The 20,093-nt window shown below is 45.3% G+C and overlaps 1 protein-coding gene and 1 non-coding gene across 3 annotated transcripts in view; one reads left to right on the top strand and one right to left on the bottom strand.

The window, feature by feature from the left end:
• The window catches only part of SH3TC2 (SH3 domain and tetratricopeptide repeats 2), a 53,607-nt gene extending 47,129 nt beyond the window's left edge, over window positions 1-6,478 (bottom strand). For both annotated transcript variants that reach the window (XM_032337381.1, XM_032337382.1), the window contains exon 1: window positions 5,973-6,478. In XM_032337381.1, the coding sequence (XP_032193272.1) occupies window positions 5,973-6,327 (355 nt within the window). In that variant the 5' untranslated portion in view covers window positions 6,328-6,478. The remainder of the gene's footprint in view (window positions 1-5,972) is intronic.
• Window positions 6,479-8,706: 2,228 nt separating this feature from the next.
• Window positions 8,707-8,809, top strand: LOC116587417. Its single transcript, XR_004284431.1, has one exon. It is a non-coding gene; the product is annotated as a U6 spliceosomal RNA (small nuclear RNA).
• Window positions 8,810-20,093: the final 11,284 nt, after the last annotated feature.

Raw genomic sequence — 20,093 nt, 5'->3', positions numbered from 1 at the left:
TTTTGAGGATTTCTCTTGTCCTTTAAAGTGTGAGAATCTCTAGAGTAGAGAGAGCCTGTGTGCCAGCTGCCTGGGGACCCATGAGCCAGAGGGCGGCAACTTGAGAGACAAGAAGGAATCTGGAAAATTTGGGTGAGCCACATAATAGGAAGAACAGCTAATGGCTGCACAGGGATTCATAGTTTACGGAGCTTTTTGGCACATGGACTGTATTTCAACATGAAAGAATATGAAGACTTAGCTGGGTCTTAAAAAGGGACTAGAGACAAATCAAGGCAAAAAGCTATCATATAGAATACAGTATGTTTAAAAAGATGTATGATTTTTTTAATGACTGAAAGGAAAGAGACCAAAAGGTCCATAGAGGCTAGTGCTGGGTCATTTTTCATTATCTGTCTACTTCTGTCTACTTTCCAAATATTCTGTAATAAACGCACATTTGTTTTCTAACACTGGAGGCAGGTGGAGAAGTGACTAAGAGCTAAGATGGCAATGACACAGTCCCAGACTCAACCTTGAGCTTCCTCATTAGCCAGATGAGCCCCGTAAACCTAGTCCATGGGGTTCAAGCGGGGCTGACTCCATTCTCATGTCCAAAAGTGGGCACCGGACTCAAGCATAAGCCGATCACATTATGTTATCCCATGGCCACATAACCAAAGTGGAGCCGATGAGAACTAGTCCTCAGACCCACATCAGTATCACTCTGCAGGAAAAGATTTCTTTCCATTGCACCTGGAGCTGTGGCTATGCCAGCTCTGTGGGGCCTACCCCCCAGGGAAGGTGTGCCTGAGGTTGAGGCCAAACCCAGTTAAACTTTAGGAGTTTAGGAAAGCTAACTTTCTAATAATATAATTTGGCTATCTTGATCTGACCATACCTAAAGCCAACAACTCCTGGACTTTTCATTTATGAATCAACAAATTACTTTTGGTATAGGCTAGTTTCATTTTTGTTCTTATTATTATTATGGGTGAGAAAAAGGTACAAATTGTTTTAAAAATTGACATTTAGTTAAAAACTGCCAAACTCCTTTCCAAAACAGACATACTGTTTTGCATTCCCATCAGCAATGTAAGAGAGTTCTGGTTTCTGGTTACTCCGTATCCCCCACCAACCTCTGAAAGTATCAGGACTTTTAATTTCAGCCATTCTGTGGGTGTGTAGCTTTATCTCACTGTTTCAGTTGACATTTCCTTAATAACTAATGATATTGAGCATTTCTTTCATGTGCTTATTTACCATACATACATTTTTCTGAATGAAAGTGTCTTTACAAACATTTTGCTCCATTGCATTAGGTTATTTACCTTCTCATTATTGAGTTATAAGGGTGGGTTTTTTAGATCTTATTTATTTGCCAGAGAGAGGGAGAGAGAGAGAGAGAGAGCAGAAGGCCGAGCAGGCAGAGGGAGAAGGAGACTCCCCACTGAGTGAGGAGCCCTATGTGGGACTCAATCCAAGGATCCTGGGATCATGACCCGAGCCAAAGGCAGCTGCTTAACTGACTAAAACACCCAGGTATCCCAGGGTGGTTTTTGTTTGTTTGTTTGTTTTTAGTGTTCTGGATACAAGTATCAGATGTGTGGTTTTCATGTATTATACCTGAGTCTGTGGCTTCCCTTTCATTTTCTTGGTAGATTTATATGGGGAAGGGAGCAAAATTACTGGCACAGAGATCAGCAAGATAAGGGGGAATGAACTTTGCATACACAGAGACAGCAGAAGCCAGTCTGTACGTACCAGAGAGGTCAGGGATCATAGGGCTAAAATTGATAAATAAGGCAGAGTCAGGAGAGGGACGGCATTTCAAAGCAAGCAGAGGAATTTAGAATAGATACAGCCAGCAATAGGGAGGCATGAAGCATTCTTGAGCATGGGAATACCATAATAACAGTGGAAATTCTACCTGGGGTGGCACGAGAAGGACTGGAGAAGGAAAGACGAGAGGGAGGAAGGCCAGCTAAAATCTGTACGGCAATCCAGGAGTGTATGTGTGAGACTGTGTGCTGCGATTTTGGCAAATGAGAGGGGAGGGGATATCATGAATGACGTGGTATTTTAAAGATAGAAAAGAGAAAGCATCTTGACATATCGAGGGTGAGGGATAAAAATAAGGAAGAGGCAATACTTAGAGAAAATGAAGAGATAAAAGGGATTTAAGAGATCATTTCATTCTACTCCTCATTTTACTGCAAAGAAACAAAGGAGTAGTGATTCTACCAAGGTCACATAGCAAGTTTGTGTCAGAGTCAGAGGCCCTCCAGATCCCCGGGGGTCAGACCGTGCTGCCATCACAACGTTAACCCGACCTCCGATCTCTGAAGTCTGAAGTCGCTAATCTGGAAACATCTCACTCTCAGCAACTTGCTGGATGTGAGCCCCCACCTTCCACCCCAACTTTAAGAAGAAAACTTGAAGAAGGGTTTCCCTGCATGCATATTTTTTTCCTTCTTTGTCCTGATGGTCACACCCTCGGCAGGTTTTAATATGTAAACCTACACTGTCCTTGTTAGGACAGATGCTAGTCACAGCCATGGCTCCATCTCCCTACATGGATGTCTCTCCGATCACCATGTGGAGGGAGGGGGGAAAAAGCAAGATGCGTGACTGTATCATTTTGTTTCACTATCAAAATCTTCAGAAAAAAATTATTTGCAGTGATTATGGGCACATGGACATGTACTAGAAGAACAAAATCACTGAATTCATAAAAGTGATTAACGCTAGGAAGGAAGGGAGGGAACTGAGACTGGGGAGAACTACCAGAAGACCCTCATTGCCCCTGCAAAGATTTTTTTTTTAAGATTTATTTATTTATTTGACAGAGAGAGAGAGAGAGAGAGAGAGCGCACAAGTAGACAGAGAGGAAGGCAGAGAGAAAGGGAAGAAGCAGGCTCCTTGCTGAGCAGAGAGCCCAATACGGAGCTCGATCCCAGGACCCTGAGACCATGATCTGAGCAGAAGGCAGAGGCTTAACCCACTGAGCCACCCAGGCACCTCTGATTTTTTTTTTTTTTAAGTAAGAGAATGAAATAAAAATATTCTGAAGTGGATATGGTGTAATGTAGAAAGGTGTTAGAGTTAGATGGTGGGTTTATTGTTCTGAAATTCTCTATTATCAGTAAGTTCAAAATGCCTCACAAGCTTTCTAAAGTTCAAATATGAGGCATCATTCACAATTACCAGCATTCTCCCTCAATTTCCTATTATTATACTCATGATTCACATTTACCAAAAGTGTTGAAAGTTAAAAACACCAGCGATCAATATAGGCAAATGTTCTCTCTCACATCCCCTGTTTAGGAGTGTAAGTCTGCCAAATTTCTTTAAGAAAGTGTTGACGATTATGGGGCAGTGCTAGAAGCTTTTGGGTCAATGAACTTTGACATGACTTACTTTGCGATCCTCAATGAGCAACTATACTTTATTAAACAGCAGCCAGACTCTCCAAGGTTCCAGAAAGACAGACATGATGGCAATTGACCAGAACCAGCACCTCTCACCATGTGCACTGGGGAGATTTATGTGAGCCAATGAGAAGCATTACCAGGAACAGATGCCACAGGCAGAGCCCACGTGTGGGAATGCAGGTCACCTGGGGTGGCCAGAGCCAACATTCATCATCGTGTGACACCGCAGCAAACCAGCTAGGCATCTGTCCAGGGCTCAGTGTTACCAAGGACCTCCTCCTTTCCTGCCCCCCTTCCCCTGAGGACTGCTGGTTCTCAGGACTGCTGGTTCAGGACTGCTGTTGACTCCCCCTTAAATGTAATGTAATGTAGTGGCAGAAGCAGCCGGAAACAGGAGCACAGTGGAGCCAGAATAGGGAGAAGGGTTGTAGGAATAGTCTTTACTAGGGAACAATAAAACAGCCCACAAGTACTGAGGGGTAATCAGAAGCCAAACTGTTCACCAAATCCATGAGATGAATTATCTGATGTAATCCTCACCCAAAACTCCATGTGACAGATAGTACCATTCAATCCAGTTTACAGACAGGAAAACTGAGGTTTGAAGAATGTAAGAGATTTGCCCAAAGTCACAGAACTATGGAGTCACTCCAGGATATCTCATACTTTGTTCCATTTCTCTAGGATAAATAGGGGAGCATAACAGGAGGTGTTTATATCAACGGTCCTCAGACCTACAACACCCCTATCATCCTCCCTAGGGAAAGGCCCCGACAAGTGCAGAAAACAGTTTGGGGACATGGCATGAGAAGCCTCGATAAAGGAAATGGCAAGTTGACTCAGAGAAATAGTGGATTCGAGATGCCAACCATCTATTGATGCCCCAAACCAGGTGAAACCATGAAGTCACTGGATGATAATGTCATAAGAACTCTGAGGATGCTTTCTTTGGTGTTGGTTGGTTGGCTGGTTGGTTTTGAGCCCAGGAATTCTTGTACATGAAATCTTGGGCTGAGGACAGGATGTCAGACAGAAGCAGATCCGCACCTGGGGCTCAGGGAGCAGGAGCAGAGCTCCCGAGGGCATCTCTGCAGGCCACGCCTACAATCTCTCCTCTTATAGATGAGCAAACAAAGGCTTAAGAGAGAGCTTGATGTGCTAGGGTCATAGAAGTATAAATACGCTTGACATTTCTTGTGCTTAATTCACTGTGTGTCAGGTCATTTTAAGTATTTCACACATAGACTTAATCCCTACCACAACTCTATGAAGAATGCATAATGATATCTCAAATCCACAGATAGGGGAACTAAAACAGAGAGGGTAAGTAAATTGCTCAAGTCAAGTCTAAGAACCACGATCAAGCCAGACACTGTGGCCTCAAAGACCCGGTGATTCACCATGATGATGCCTGCCCAAATGTGGGTAGACTGAGTCAGATCTAGAACTCAGGTCCCTGGCTGGCAGACCAGGGATCCCTCATGTTCCCCCACACTCCATTAGGCATCTGCTCCTGTGAGGTACAATGGCAACAGGATTTAGCGAAAGGATCTTAAAAGTTTCTAAATCTTAGAAATCTGGAGAAGCAAAATGTTTTCATAGGTAGAGGTTGTGCCTTTTGTGCCAAGGGCATCATTTGCAAATCTGTTTGCCTTGGCTAGGGGTTCTCCTGGGTTCCCTGACCAAGGAACCACATGGTACTCTAGGAAGACATGGAATCCTAACAAGGGTTAGCAATGATTCCTTGGCGTGATGCTCTCCTATCTTCCAAGAAGTCCTCCCTGACTGCCACCTTCCCGCAAAGCTGCCACGCATCCTGATAAATTCCCTACTCAAGATGGCAGGACCCCACCTTGGTCCTGCTCCTAAAAGAAGCAAGGAGCTTCCATTAGGGTGACTAACCACCTCGGTTGCTGGGAACTCTTCTGGTTTTAGCAGTAACTACACCCTGAGAAAGTCTTTGGGTCCAGGTAAACTGGAATGGCGGATCACCTGATGTCAAGTCCCAGATGACTTGACAATTTCTTAAGGCGACAGGTCTCCACGGCTTCAAGTTGACGTACAAAAAAAAAAAAAAAAAAAAATTACACTGTAATAGGTAGGAGGTAGGAAATTGCCCGTTTCTCTCTAGTGGCAGCAACCCTGATGAAAATAGGTTTGAGTGACAGAGGCCAAATTTATGACCACCCATGGGCCCCAGAGGCCCTCCCTGCCCGAGGTTCCTTCCTGACCTAGGGAATCCTGGGAAGAAAAGACGGAAGGGTTAGTCACACCCTGCGAGCGGCAGCCAAGAGCAGCACCAGCTCCTCACAGAGTGAGCTCAAAGTCTCTCTTCAGGAAAAGTGGAAGTTTCCCAGGGTCTACTCCGTTTTTACAAAGCCAGAATGACAAATACTGAATGAGGGAAGGAGGAGACGGAGTCAGAAAGCAGAGGCATCTCCCCGTCTTTAGAAAAGTCACTTTCCTTACCCAGCAGATCCCTGAGTCTTCACTGGACCAACCACCACAAGCGAAGCCACAGGCCAAACCCAACCCACCCCTCCCCCTCAGGAAACTCACCTGGGCCCCAGGACAGACTCGGCTCCCCGGGAATGCAGAAGCAGCCACCCATGTGTGTATCATTCTCCCCAGGCCAAAGCCCCTGGGAACACCAGCCAGAAGAGCACTGGGAGGGGACAGCCTCCCGACAGTGTCCCTCCTCCCGCCTCCTTCCTGGCACACTAGGGACCAAAATCCAGCTCAGTGCACAATGGAGCCTTTGAGATCCGGCTGCTGCAGGAGGCCCAAGGAGGAGGGGAGGGGCAGCCCAGCCCTCAGGACCCAGAGTCCTTACACTCTCGGGCCTCTGACTGAGGAGCAGTGCTCCTCCCTGCCTCTCTGCAGATCGCTTCAGGCCTATCAGGCTCTGGCACATTCCTCACATTCTAGGACTGAGATACACAGTTAGGTTCCTGCGGGGGAGGCCAGGGTCGGGGAGGAGGGCAGAGACCATCCCAGACATCCAGGCTGCTGTTCTCATTCTCCCCGGACTCACTGGGCCCACACTGACTCGCCTGCCAATGAGAAAGCCAACCCCACCCAGCGTCTCTCTGGGCACACCTCCCTGGGCTCTCTGGGTGAAGGTGGGGCTGTGAACCCCAGCAGCAGCGGGAGCGACTCCTCACTGGTGAGTGTGTGGGGCCCCACCCCTCCTCCCAAAGTTTTGGTCAGAAGGGATCTGGGAAATGGCCCCGATGGAGCCCAGCACCTTTCCAGATGAGAAGATGGAGGACCACGTCTGGTAAGGCTCTGAGTATGCACAAAAACCTGGCCACCCCAGACCAGCCTCTTTCCCATTGTGGCCAAGGAGCTGAGCCAGAGAATACAGCGGACACAGTACAGAAGACCTCCCGTGACATCTTTCAAAGGAGGTAGAGAAAATATGGCTGAATGTCCACAAGACTGAGAGCAGAGACACGACTGATTTAGTGACCGAGCTCACGGGTCACTAATTACTTATTTTCTTAATGCCTAGAGCAAAGATCGGTGGTGAGTGAACCAAGGAGGGAGGAGGGGCAGCCAAAAGGATGCAGGGTCTTATGGGCTGGCGTGCAGGCTCCGTGCAGGCTGGACTGGAGGTCAGTGTCACACACATTTTAAGGAGGGGGGTGGCCTGGCCATGTTTATATTCTGGGAGGAGCACTGGGGTGATGGTGTGAAGGATGGCCCAGGGGTCAGTCTCCCTGGAGCAGTCACGAGTGTCCACCGCACACAGCAGCTCAGCCTCAGGTGACAGAGTCCGTCTTCAGTTTCAGTGCTGACTCATCTTGACTCCCGGGCACTGAATGCTTGCCACGGGCCAGTCACTCACTATACACGACTGCATTTAAATCCCGTAACAGCCCCATAATGAAGGCCCTAGCAGCTCTATCCTAAGTGAGGAAACTTAGAAAGAGAGGCATATAACTTGTCCAGAGCCCCACTATCTAGGATGTCACATTTGGGGCTGGAGCCCCATTTCATTGATTCCATAGATCAGGAGCTTTACTCTTCCGACATACAAGCTTTTTCTGTGACCATGATGAAAACAAGTAGATGATCTGAAGTGAACCCTCAGAGCTTTCCGACCGCAACGGAAGACCCAGGAGAGGTGGGCTGGGGAGGGGGGTTGGGGGAAGGATGGACAAGTTCTCTCCGATCACATGGGGATCATGTGGAGGATGTTTGCTCTGCGCACATCTGCCTAAAACATCTACTTCCCATAATGTCTCATGCCTTTTCCCTCACAAAGCAGTGTTTTAGGATGTTTTCTCAGACTTAAGATAAAAGAGCAAGTGTTTCTTGAGAAAATAGTCACTCAAAATTTTGGGAGGTACATGAGAATCAGACAATGAGGAGAAAGCATGGTTTAATGTGCACATGATGACCAATACTCACATCATTTCTCCTTGAGTAGCCTACACACCGTTCTTACACAGGTGCAGCAACATAGGCCAAAATTGCATGTGACCAAGACCAATGAAAAGAAGCCCATCTGTCCCTGATGACGCCCTGAGGCAGTTGGCTGAGACACACATTTGTGGCAAGTTCATTCTGGATAAAGTCATTGCTTCTCTTGAGATGCAAGAAACTAGTGCTGTCTTACATATGGGTAACTCAGATGGATTAGCCTGCACAAAGGGCTTTCCTTGCAGAGAGAGCAGCAAGTTCCAAGACCCTGAGGCTGGACCATGGGTGGCAAGTGAAAGGAAAAGCATATGTGGTTGGAGGCTATGCAGCAGGGCAGGGTATAGAGATGTGGTTGGAGAAAGCAACCGTAGGCCGGCCGGATTGCATAAGACCTTGAAGGCCATCAAAGGACTTCAGCTTCTCCTGTGAGTGGGATGGGAGACAATGGAGGTTACTAAGTGAAGTTGTATCATAAATAGACTTATGGCTTTAAAGGGTCACCCTGGCTGCTTCTTGGAAAATAGGTTGGAGGTGCCTGGGAGGCTAGGTCAGTTGAGAGATAATGATGGCCTGCACCAGAGTGACAGCAGTGGACGTCATAAAAGGGGCTTAGATATTAGACATATTTCTGAGTGAAGAGTGTGTAAACTGAGACTCTCCAGAGAAGCAGAATCAGTCGGGTTTAAATATATCTGTGGTACAAGAAGGTCACTGCCCCAACTAAGAAGCCCCTGCTAGGCTTCAGGCACTGAAGACTATGGTGCCATGTTCCTCTGATAAGTAGCCAGACATTCTGGTTTGTCACAGAAACCTAACATCAAGATTTGCATGTGAAGCTCCCAAACTTTTTAATGGTCATAGACTAGTCTCTCTTCAGCAGCACATACACTAAAATTGGAACAATACAGAGACCAACATGGCTTCTATGCAAGGAAGACATGCACATTCATGAAGCATCCGCCATTTTGAGCATTGTATAGAACTGTGGAATCAGTATGTTTTTCACTGGAAACTAATATTTTACTGTATGTTAATTATACTTCAGTAAGAACAATAAGAATTAAAAAATGAATGCTCACAGACTAATTCAGAAAATCTCCCACAGCACTGTGTAGCTCAATATTTCAGAGCAGACAAACATGCCTATAGTCCAGATCCAGCCCAAGAGCAGCCAGCTGGACTCTTTGGATATAAAATTGAATTTTCTTCCCTGGGAAGTTCACAATCTAGTTGTGATAATAAAATATGCACTGTAGAACTATAACTCAAGGGGAAAGCTGGAAGACAATGTCATGGGTGGAATTCTGTCCCCTCCAAAAATGATATGTGGAGGACTTAACCCCCAGAATGTGACTTTATTTGAAAATAGGATTGTTGAGGATATAATTATTTAAGTTGGGGTCATACTGGAGTGGGGAGGGCCCCTAATCCAAAATAACTGGTGTCCTTATAAAAAGAAAGCTCTCTAAGGACACAGACACAGAAGCAGAAGCCCTAGAAACAATGAGGGGAGTAGAGTTACACATCCACAAGCCAAGGAGTGCTGGGATTGTCAGCAAACCACCAGAAGTCAGGAAGAAGCAAGGGAGGCTTCTCCCTGATGCTTTCAAAGGGAGCAGAGTCATGCAGACACCTTGAGTTGGGATCCAGCCCCCAATAGACATGAGACAATATATTTCTGTTGTTTGAAGCCCCCCCAATTTCCAGCAGTTTCTTAGGATAGCCCCAGGAAACTCCACACTCCTGTGTTGTTACCACTCAGAGGTCAGTTGGGCATTAAATTTGTGGCCAGAAGACTGAAGTTCAAATCCTGGCTCTGCCATTTCCAAGTTGTATGCTGTTTGGTATGGAGTCTCCTTTGCAAATAACAATGACGATAGTCAGGGCGAGATCACAAAAAAAGTTCTGCCTCACAAAACAATTGTAAGGATTTAAAAGGTGTTTATAGGTGTTGGTTTTTCACTTGTGCAAATCTTGTGTGTGTGTGTGTGTGTGTGTGTGTGTGTGTGTGTGTGAGATGACTGTTATATCAGTCTTTGGAATGTTGTCCATGCGTCTGGACTCTGAGGAAGAAGGGACATCATTGGTGAGTAGAATGTACCTATCAGCCACAACAGAGACAAAATCTCAGTTCCTATCAGAAAGCCTACAAGGAAATGCATCCAAGTAAAACCAGGTCTTCCTGTCCTCAGATAATCAGGAAGATTCCTTTCACTACCTCAGGCAAAGGCAACCAGCCTAGCCACCCTAGCTGCATTTCTTTCCTTACTTCTTGACTGGCCATTGTTTTTGACAGACACAAGTTCTGCAAGCCGTTTAGTTAGGAAAGAAAAATGAATCCGCATACCCAACTGTTTTCATCACTATGGTATTGGGTTTTTGTGATTTAGTAAATCAATTTCAAGCAAAAGGAAATATATGTCTCTTTTGCAGGTGTTTTCATTGATAAATTTCACTGGGTGACCTTGGGAAAGTGAACCATTTGCCCTCCTGGGCTTTCCTTACGTAAAGTCATTTTGTGTCCCCACCCATTCAGGTCTTGTTCCAGTGATGACTTTGTTCAAGTTCCTCTGGCAGTGGGGTCCCCAGATCTCCATCCTACTGTGCAGCAAAACTGTGTGTTCTGTACACAGCTCTGAGGCACTATCCCCTCCTTTGTTTCATGTATTGTTCTTCTGCTAATGGATCCCAAGCTTACATTAGCCTACGGGAGTCAGGAGATAGAGATCACATTCTATCCACTTGGAGAGATTTATCAAGATTCAGGTTCCTAGATCTTACCGCGGCCCAGTGAAACAGAAACACCGATTAGACCCATTCCATGTAATTCTAATGTGCATCCAGATTTCAGCAAATAATGCCCCAGGGGTTTCTTTTACACAGATGAAGGACAGGCCCAGGTGTAGACTTCAGGGGGTCTTAATGTCCATCTAGCTCTCCTTTTCTTAATCTTCTGATCTAAGCCAAACTTTTTTTTTTCCTTTAAAAATTTTTATTTATTTATTTATCAGAGAGAGAGAGAGCAAGGATGCACAAGGAGGGGGAGTGGCAGGCAGAGGGAGAAGCAGGCTCCCCATTGAGCAAGGAACCCGATGTGGGACTTGATGCCAGGACCCTAGAATCATGACCTGAGCTGAAGGCAGACACTTAGCCAACTGAGCCACCCAGGAACCCCCGATCTACGGCAAAGTTAGTTAAAAGCCTTAACCATAAGGGGGGACCACATGCAGGGACTCTGGCTCTCTCAAAGAAAAAAATGTGAGGGGGCAACTGGGTGGCCCAGTCACTTGGGCCATGGACTCTTGGTTTCAGCTCAGGTCATGATCTCAGGGTCATGGGACTGAGCCCCAAGTTGGACTCCATGCTCAACATAGAGTCTGCTTGAGATTCTCTCTCTCCCTCCCCCTCTTTCCCTCCCCACTATGTTCTCTCTCTCCCTCAGATAAATAAGTAGATCTTTAAAAAACAGATTAAAAAAAAAAAGAAAGAAAGAAAGGAAAGAATGTGAGGTGAGAGAGTCCCTCTCATTGTCAAGGTTCAGCATCCACAAATAACCAAAAAAAAAAAAAAAAAAAAAAGACATAATCATTCAAGAGTTCCTTGTTGATGCAATCTTCCATCTTACTATATCCTCACACTTGTATCAGTAACATGAGTTACTGATGTTAATGACCCGCCATTTTGTAAGTGATGAAAGAGTTGTGTGAGAGCAGTCATGTGACTTCTCCAAGATCTTACTGCTAGTAATTGACAGAAATAGCTTTCTCAAACATTTCAGCCAGCATAAGTATACACAGTAGGCTTCACCACTTAAGACAGCCAGGAGTAAATAACCAGACACATATACACAGCATCCCAGCCCCCAACCCCTCCCTCCAGCAACATCTGTCTAGCAATAAGGATCAGAATTGTCTTAACCTCCACAGAACCACATATGTACAGAGGTCAAGCAAATGAGAAAAGCAGGTTTATCATACATGCTCTTAATCTAAAAAGTTTTCAACAATATGTGAACATGCAGGGAAAGTAGGAAAGGAAAACCATTCAAATACAATGGGCCAGTGCTTCTCAAACTTTAATATGGATATTAATTATCCGGCATGACAGGCAGAATAATGCCCCCCAAAGATGTCTGTACCCCCAGACCCTGTGAATATGTTACCTTACCCGACTCAAGGGACTTTGATGATAGGATTAAGTGAAGGAACTTGAGAAAGGAACATTGTTTGGATCATCTAGATGTGACCGCAAGGACAGTGGGAAGGTCAGAGTCAGAAGAAGACAGGACAAGAAAACTAGAAGCTGGAGGTCAGAATCAGAGAAAGCAATCTGAAGATGTTGCTACAATGTTGGTTTTAGACTGAACGTGGGGCCACAAGGCAAGGAGTGTGGGAAGCCTCTAAAAGCCAGAAAAGGTGCAGAATGGATTCTCCTCTAGAGCTTCCAAGAGAAACACAGCCCTGCCTACACATTGATTTTAGCCCAGTGAGACCCACTTCAGACTTCTGACATTTGGAACTATGAGATTAATTAAGCTCCTTGGATCAGTGTAAACTTTTGGATTGGTAGCTTAAAAAAAAAAAACTCAGTTGTACAAATAGAAGTTGTGAGAGATATGGCCAGGCATCTACTTGAAAAAAGAACTAATAGTTCTAAGTTCGGGTGTTCATTTATCATCTCCCCCTCACATTTCTGCTGCCCTATTTCCACCATGCTGCGACACAGTGCCTGACATAGAATAGGCGCTCTTATATGAAGGAAGGAAGAACGAATGAATGAACAAACTAAAAAAAATTAAGAGAGCTCTTAGTTCTTTTTTCTTAATTTTCTGAGCCTGTCCTCTATGTTCCAAGCAGATGAAATCAATCTGAATAGTGATCTTTCCCACCCCTGTTCAAGATTACTCCCCCAATCCTGAAAAGCCTTGTGGTCCATTCCCAAGAAGCAGACCCTGAGGGGAAGACTGGCAGGTAGGAAGCTTCTGGAATTGTGCTCATAGGATCCCTAGGGGTGGCGGTATGGATAACAGAAGACTCAAGAGAGTCCCCAGCTGGTTCCCACAGGGAGCTCAGGGGTCGGTGGGTCCTGCAGAGTCATCCTGGGCCAAGGGCTCCTGATTAACAACCAGTCACTGAACCAGCTACACCCTCGTAATGGCCAGTCATTGAGGGCAGCTGCCCCCCGGGGGAACATGGACTGGAGATGGTGCTCTTCTGTTCGAGGTGAGCCCCAGAGTGGGATCGGCTGAGAGCTGTCGACCTTGAAAGCTTCCAGCAACAGGGGAAGGAGTGGGCCAGTCATGATAGGTGGCGCTCCAGACTCCACAAACTTCACCAAGCATGCCTTCTGTTTCCTCAGGCACTGGGGGAAAGAGACTATTAAATCAAGCAAAGCCCGGAATAGAGCTCTGTGTCACACCAGTATGAACTAGAGAGGAATAGAGATGCAGAGAGAAGAACACTGATGTGGAAGAGTCCAGAAGGAGGGAAATTGGGACGGCCTTGAGGGTGGGCGCAGAGCCTGTCTTGGAGGTAGGGTTCCTCTGAAGTGGGACGTGTGGTGAGGCGTCAAGAGTATGGAGGAGTGAAGTGTGTGTTTGGAGCAGGTCATGGGCGAAGGCCACAATGTAACCAGGGAGAAGGAGAACAAGGGGGTCCACAGCGGGGTAAGCATAATAAGAAACTTATCAGAAAAGAATGAGTGGGTCGCTGGCATCCAGTCATGGGGTTTTATGTCTCTCTTCCAGGAGCCTCAAAATGGAGCAGGGACAGCACACAATAGTTCAGAGCTGGCAAAGCAAGGGTGTCAGGGAATCCGGGGCACTGGTGAGATGGTGACTGAAACGGGCCACCTTGGAGTCAGGCTCAATGAGGAGGCCCAGGGGGACAGACAGAGATAGGAGATCAGACAGACCAAGTCACAAAGTCCTAAGGAGACCGTCCAGCAGCTTGGACGATTTGGGGGAGCGGGTGAACCAAAAGGTGGGAGCTGCCAAGGGGAAATTCAGAGATCATGTCTGTAGCGGTGGAGGAGGAAGAGGAGCCCATGCAGGGCGTGGCAAGGAGTGATGTCCTGCGGGAAGGCCAGGTACTCTGTTTAAAACAGTGTCATCACAGGCACGGTCATGTATGTGTGCAAAAGTTCAGACTGCGTATTGAATAAAAAGGTGAGTCCACTTTCAAACCACTTGGCTCCTAACCAAAGCCCGGTCCCGAAGGCAACCACAGGCAATTTGCAGTATCCTTCCGAAGTCTGGTTCTGCATTCTAGACAACACATGTCTGATCCCATCTCTGCAGGTAAAATTATATATACGTGGATTCAATACACATGGTTTATATATATAATACGTTTATTCCCCTAGAGGATCATCATATATATTATCATATATCTTAATGGGCTCCTGCTTGACTCTTGGCCTGAACTTAGCCCCCATTGAAAATGACAATTCTGACCTGGCCTGCTTCGCTTGACTCGTGGCTGGAGCCACAAGTTAGAAAGATGGGAACTCCTCTGGGAAAGGGAGGCTTCAGGAGGGCAGCCCCAGCAATAGGCATGGACAAAGCTGTCCCAGAAAGGGCTCCTCTTTCCCCTGCACAAAGTCAGAACAAGTGAGCCCCAATGGATTAGCCATGTGGATGGCTAACATTTTTCCTATTTCTGGATGAGAGTTGTTAGCCTTGCTTCCTGGAATCTAAACAAGGTTCAAAACAAAATTCTAAACAAAGGGATCCTCTGCTTCCCCAGATCTCGAGTCCATTCCCTGAGAAGAGAGAGCCAAGATACTCCTCCTCTGATGATTTTTCCAGCAGAGCCCCAGGCCTTCCTCCTGCACCTTCCTGGTCCAATTGTTGTGAACATCCTCATGGGGGTAGATTTTTATTCCTATTAACCCCTTTCTTCACATCCTCATAATGATGCAAGGAAAAGACTGTTTTCTTAATAGCAATTATTCGGGGCTTTTAGATGGCCCACAGTTCAATGGTCTCCCCTAAAAGCCTGATCTATCAGCATCCAGCTGAGCAAGGTGAAAAAGAGTCTAGACCAAGGTGAGGGGCCCCACATCCAAGCCTGATGCTGTGCCTGCCTCAGCGGGAGACTGAGAGGCTTTGTGGTGGATTGAGGGTGGGGTTCATCAGCTGTCAAATGGGAAAGGAACTCCTGACATAAGGGTTTTCCATAGCGGCTGTGAAGAGAAAACTAGAAAGATCCCTGAAACCATTTTGTTAATTTGAAGCACTGGGAAGCATGGCGTGTGTTTCTTTAAACTGAGTCCACACAACTGGGGGAAACATTTGGTCAAAGAGAGGGAAATTCATCTCATCCTGGAATAAAGGGAAAGAATTCAAGACCAGAGGTTGCCTTCCTCTATGAAGTTAGGCTGCTTTGAAATCCCTTTCATTCAGATCCTCATAAGCCTGTGAAAGGAAGAGGCAGGATGAAATGCTTATTGCATTTGCAAGAGAAGGGTTGGAGACTGAGAAGGAGGCCTGGCCTGCTCTCCTCAGCCAGGTCCCTACATGAGTGCTTCTCCGCAAGGAGAGGAAAACTGGGACAAAGACCAGCTTCATTTAGCATCCTTGTAATTGGCCGAGAAGGACCACGCCCTGCAATCCACAGGACAACAGAGCTCTCCGAACATTCCCAGGCAGGGAAAGGCTGACAGAAACAAACTGTAGGAAGGTCCAGCAGGCCTGCATGAAAAGAGAGATGATGGGCTTGTCACATGGGTAGGTGTATGTGAATAATGATAATGCAAGTTAACATACATGGACAACTTCATACAGTTTTACCACATGAGTATTTTAAAGGATTTACTCATTTAACACACACAACCATCCAGAGGGGCAGGTCCTGTCATTATCTCCATCTAAAGATGAAGAACTTGAGGGTCTAGGAAGCCAAGTAGATTTCCAAAAGTTGCATAGTTGGCAAGTGGTAGAGTCAGGATTCAGAACTCAGTGGACTGAATCCAGAGCTGGGCTCTTGACTGGGACACCACTGAGTATTCCTAATCTTTCATCTGGCAAACAATAATACAATCTACATTTGTAGAGACCCGGAGTAGGAAGAGTGGAAGAAATCCTGAAGATGACCTGAGGATTTCATTCAAAAGAGTTTGATTAAGCACAAGCTATGGGCAGGCACTAGGTTGGGATCTAGGTTGGGGTGGGGAGAGTAGCCCAGTGGTAGAGTCAACAGACAAGGTAACTTCTTTCATGGAGCTAACATTTCATTGGAGGAGAAAGATAACAAATAAGCAACAAATTAATTAGCAACAGAAGTGGAAGGGGGACAGGTAAAGTGCAGAAAATGCCAGGATATAACATCACAGGCTTGGGAAACCCCTGATTTCTCCATCCACTTGTCCAGCTACCACCTTTTACATTTGAAGAAAACTCAAGTACAAAACTTATACTGTGGAAGCTACAAAACATCATTGAAAGAAATTAAAGATCTCAGTGAAGGAAAAACATCTATGTTCATGAATCTGGAAGACTTAATTTTGTTAAGATGGCAGGACTCCCCAAATTAATCTATGGATTCAACATAATCTCTATCAAAATCCCAGCAGCTTCTTCACTGGAAATTGACAAGCTGACACTAAAATTCATATAGAGACTTAGGAACTCAGAATGGCAAAAACAGTCTTGAAGACAAAAGGCAAAGTTCTCAATTTTATGCTTCTTGATCTCAAAAGTTACTGTAGAGCAATGGTAATCAAGACAGTAAAGTACTAATATAAGGATAGATCATTTTAATAGAATTGAGCCCACATCAACTGATTTTCCACAAGGGTACCAAATCAATGGAGGAAAAAAATAGTCTTTCAACAAATGGTGCTGGGAGAATTGCAAAAGAATGAAGCTGGATCCCTACCTCACACTGTATATATAAATTAACTCACAGTAATGGAAACAGAGCATTGCCTTTAACTAATGAAATTGGTTCATTTTGATAATGAGGCAGTTTTTGGCCTTCTGAAGTAAGTGTCAAATTTTGGCCCTCAAAAGGGCTGGGATAAAAGAGCCCACATTTTCCTTCTGACCCTCCAGGGTAAACTAAGGTGGTCACCAACCCCTCTAACCGAGCTAAAGTAATTCAAGTCTTCCATTTCTGAGGGATCCCTCAACCACATTATATCCTCAAACCTCAGTAGAGTTAAGAGGTTGGTCAGGCCTGGCTTCCTATTCACCCGGCTTCCACTAAGTATAAAACAACATGCTCTATGTAACCCTGTTTTTTTTTATAACAATTATACCAAACAACTATTATCCACATTATCGACTAAATTGTGACCATCTCTCCAAATTCATGGATAGGACTAGAACAACCCTACTTACAGTTAAAAAGATCCTGTTGATCTTGAGGAGCTTGGCCTTCAGAAGATCTAGAAACATACAATCAGCTGGTAGCAGATGTTATATCAATATGGGCAACCTACAGAGAAGCAGGCCCACTCTCCAATTTTCTGTCATTTTCTAAAACCTGAAGAGAACATCTCACATCATCACTGAAAATGCTAGCATTTCTTGCACCTGAATTAAGGCTCAAGGAGGGTGGGGAGAAAAGGGGGAGTCACTGCAAGGCCTCAGACCTGTGACTTCTTACCCTTCACAATGGGAGGTGGTAGAAGACCATCAGCCCTCACTCTTCATGGCTGAATCCTGACTCATCATCTCATTGATTCATAATATAATTATGCTCACAAGTAAGTAGCACTGTCACTAGCTCATCGGAACATTTGCCGAGTAGGTTGAAGTCAGAGTGAAAATGTCCCTCCCACTAGCACTTTCTCTTAGAAAACAGAACAAAGCCCTTTCCCTAACCCTATCTTTTTGAGACTACATGGCCCCCACTTTCATAAGAAATAGAGAAAAGGTTACCACATATGCAAAGGTTAGAAAAGGTCCATCAGATGCAATTTCTTTATCCTTCGGCAATTTCAGCAAAAAATCAAGGGACGGGTGACACAACATTGACAAACCATGAAGCAAGGCTGACTCAAGTCAGAAGGAAGCTTGTACAGCTGTTACAACAAGTTCATTGTGCAACATTAAGGAAAGAAAGAATTACTATGGGATGGGAAGTGGGGTTGAAGGAATGTCAGGGGGCTGGAAGAAAATTATCATAAACAATAGAGATCTTTATGCCCGCCCTGCTAGGCACAAGCCAAGCTTGGCTAAAACTAACTTTGCTAGCCAAGCTGGGCTCAAATTAGCTTTCCTGCTGGTAGAGTTAGCATAGAAATAAAGAATTTTTGAACTAGAAGTTCTTTTAGGAAAGACCCAGTCTAGAACATATCTATCTGGCTTTTAAAGCCCCATCTATCTGAAAAGACTTTTCTTTTAGATCCGAATCATTTTTTTTTAGAAGAGATATAACTTGGAGCTCAATAAGTAACAACAAAGTTCACTTACTGCATGCTTATTTTGAACCAGGCATGGAGTGCTTTGTGTCTATCTCATTTGTTCCCACAACTGTCCAGCAAGTCAGCACTGTAATTGTTCCTTTTTTACAGATGAAGAAACAGAGGTACACAAGGATGAAATACTTGCCAGGGTCACACAGCTTGGTTGCTATAGAGTAGGTCACAAGAAGAGCTTCCCTGTTGGAAGCAGGGTAGAGGGCAGGGTTCAGAGTGAGGAAATCCCCGCAGTTCATCCTGCTCGCCCCACAGCTCACATGACACTGTTTGAAGACCTCTGATAAGAAAACTGGGAGATGGAAGTAGAAAACTGCAGCGGCAGCTGGGTCCCAACTTTCTGGGCTGCTAGGTCGGTCCAGGGCACAGCTGGGGCTCCTGTGTCTCGTGGTAGTCATGGCTAGGAGGAGTCAGCTCACAGGGGAAGGCCCTCACCTACACTGTGACGCTCCCCAGCATGGGGGTGAGTGTGCTGAACGTCTTTCTGAAGTCACATCACGGAGAGCGGGAAAGACCCCAGTGCGTCACTTACCCTTTCTCCATAGGAGAGCCAAGCTCTTTCCCTGGGGAGATGGTAATCAGACTCTATCCTTAACCCTCATGAGAATCCACTTCTGACTGGCTATGAGGAGATGAATAAGGAGAACCCAGACTACTACCCAGTGGGGACCACAGCACTGGTTTGGACCATTACTCTGCCCACGGACCAGTAAAGTATGCAGGACCTTAAGCTCACTTCCTCACTTGTATCAAGTTATGACCCATACACTGAGCTTCCATCCCATTGCTTATGGCAGGAGATGGCTTAAATAAATAACCTAGATTGTTCTACTGGAGAAAAAGAAAATAAAAGAAGAAGGAAAGAAAACCAGAAGATAATCTGAGTTACTAAAGGTCAAGGAAGGATAAAAATGTGACAAAGATAAATATTTTAATACATACTTTTAAGGAAAGTCAGTACTTTTTTTTTTTAAATACATACTTACTTTTAAGGAAAGAAAGGGAAATCCTTAGGATCCAGAAACAAGCATAGAAATTGAAGGCCTATGAATAAATGGGAGCAGATTCCATGGGAACCCTGGGGGTTCTCAGGTTCTCAGTCAGATGAGTCGGAGCTAGGGCTGGAATTCTAATTCCCCTTCCTCCTTCCTAGAGATGACTTTGGGCTTAGGTCAAGCAGTGGAGCTGGAAGGTTGCTCCCTGCATACAGCCTGAAGTCTGGAAGTGTTGCTATTCCATCAAAAAGGGATTTGAAAACTTCCTTCCACCTTCCAAGGACACCCCAGAGGAGCTCGTCATCTGCCTGAGGACTTGTGTGAAAAAATCAAAACCCAGTCCTGCTCCTTGAGAAGGTATGAGATCTGAATATACCTTAAAGGCTCTAGGTATGCCAGTCAAGGGCAAAAACTAGCCCCTGGATGTTAATTCTCTAGAGAGACAACAGACACAATCACAAAAACTACTCTTCCACAGTGTAGGGTTCATGAGAAACCCAATTTTTTTTTAATGTTAAAGAATAGCTCAGAGTATGGTTGACCCTTGAATAACACAAGTTTGAACTGCATGGGTACACTTAAGTGTATTTTTGATAAATAGAGTACTGTAAATGCATTTTCTCTTCCTTATGATTTTCTCTTTTTTAAAGATTATTTATTTATTTATTCGTGAGAGACAGAGACAGAGAGGCAGAGGGAGAAGCAGACTCCCCACTGAGCAAGGAGTCCAATGTGGGACTCAATCCCAGGATGCCAGGATCATGACCTAAGCCAGAAGCAGATGCTTAACCATCTGAGCCCCCCAGGCACCCTTCTCTCTTTTTTTTTTCTT

This window comes from Mustela erminea, chromosome 3 (genome assembly GCF_009829155.1).
Source record: "Mustela erminea isolate mMusErm1 chromosome 3, mMusErm1.Pri, whole genome shotgun sequence".
Taxonomy (NCBI): domain Eukaryota; kingdom Metazoa; phylum Chordata; class Mammalia; order Carnivora; family Mustelidae; genus Mustela; species Mustela erminea.
Note: the sequence above shows the minus strand (reverse complement) of the source record. Positions and strands in the feature narration are given on the sequence as shown.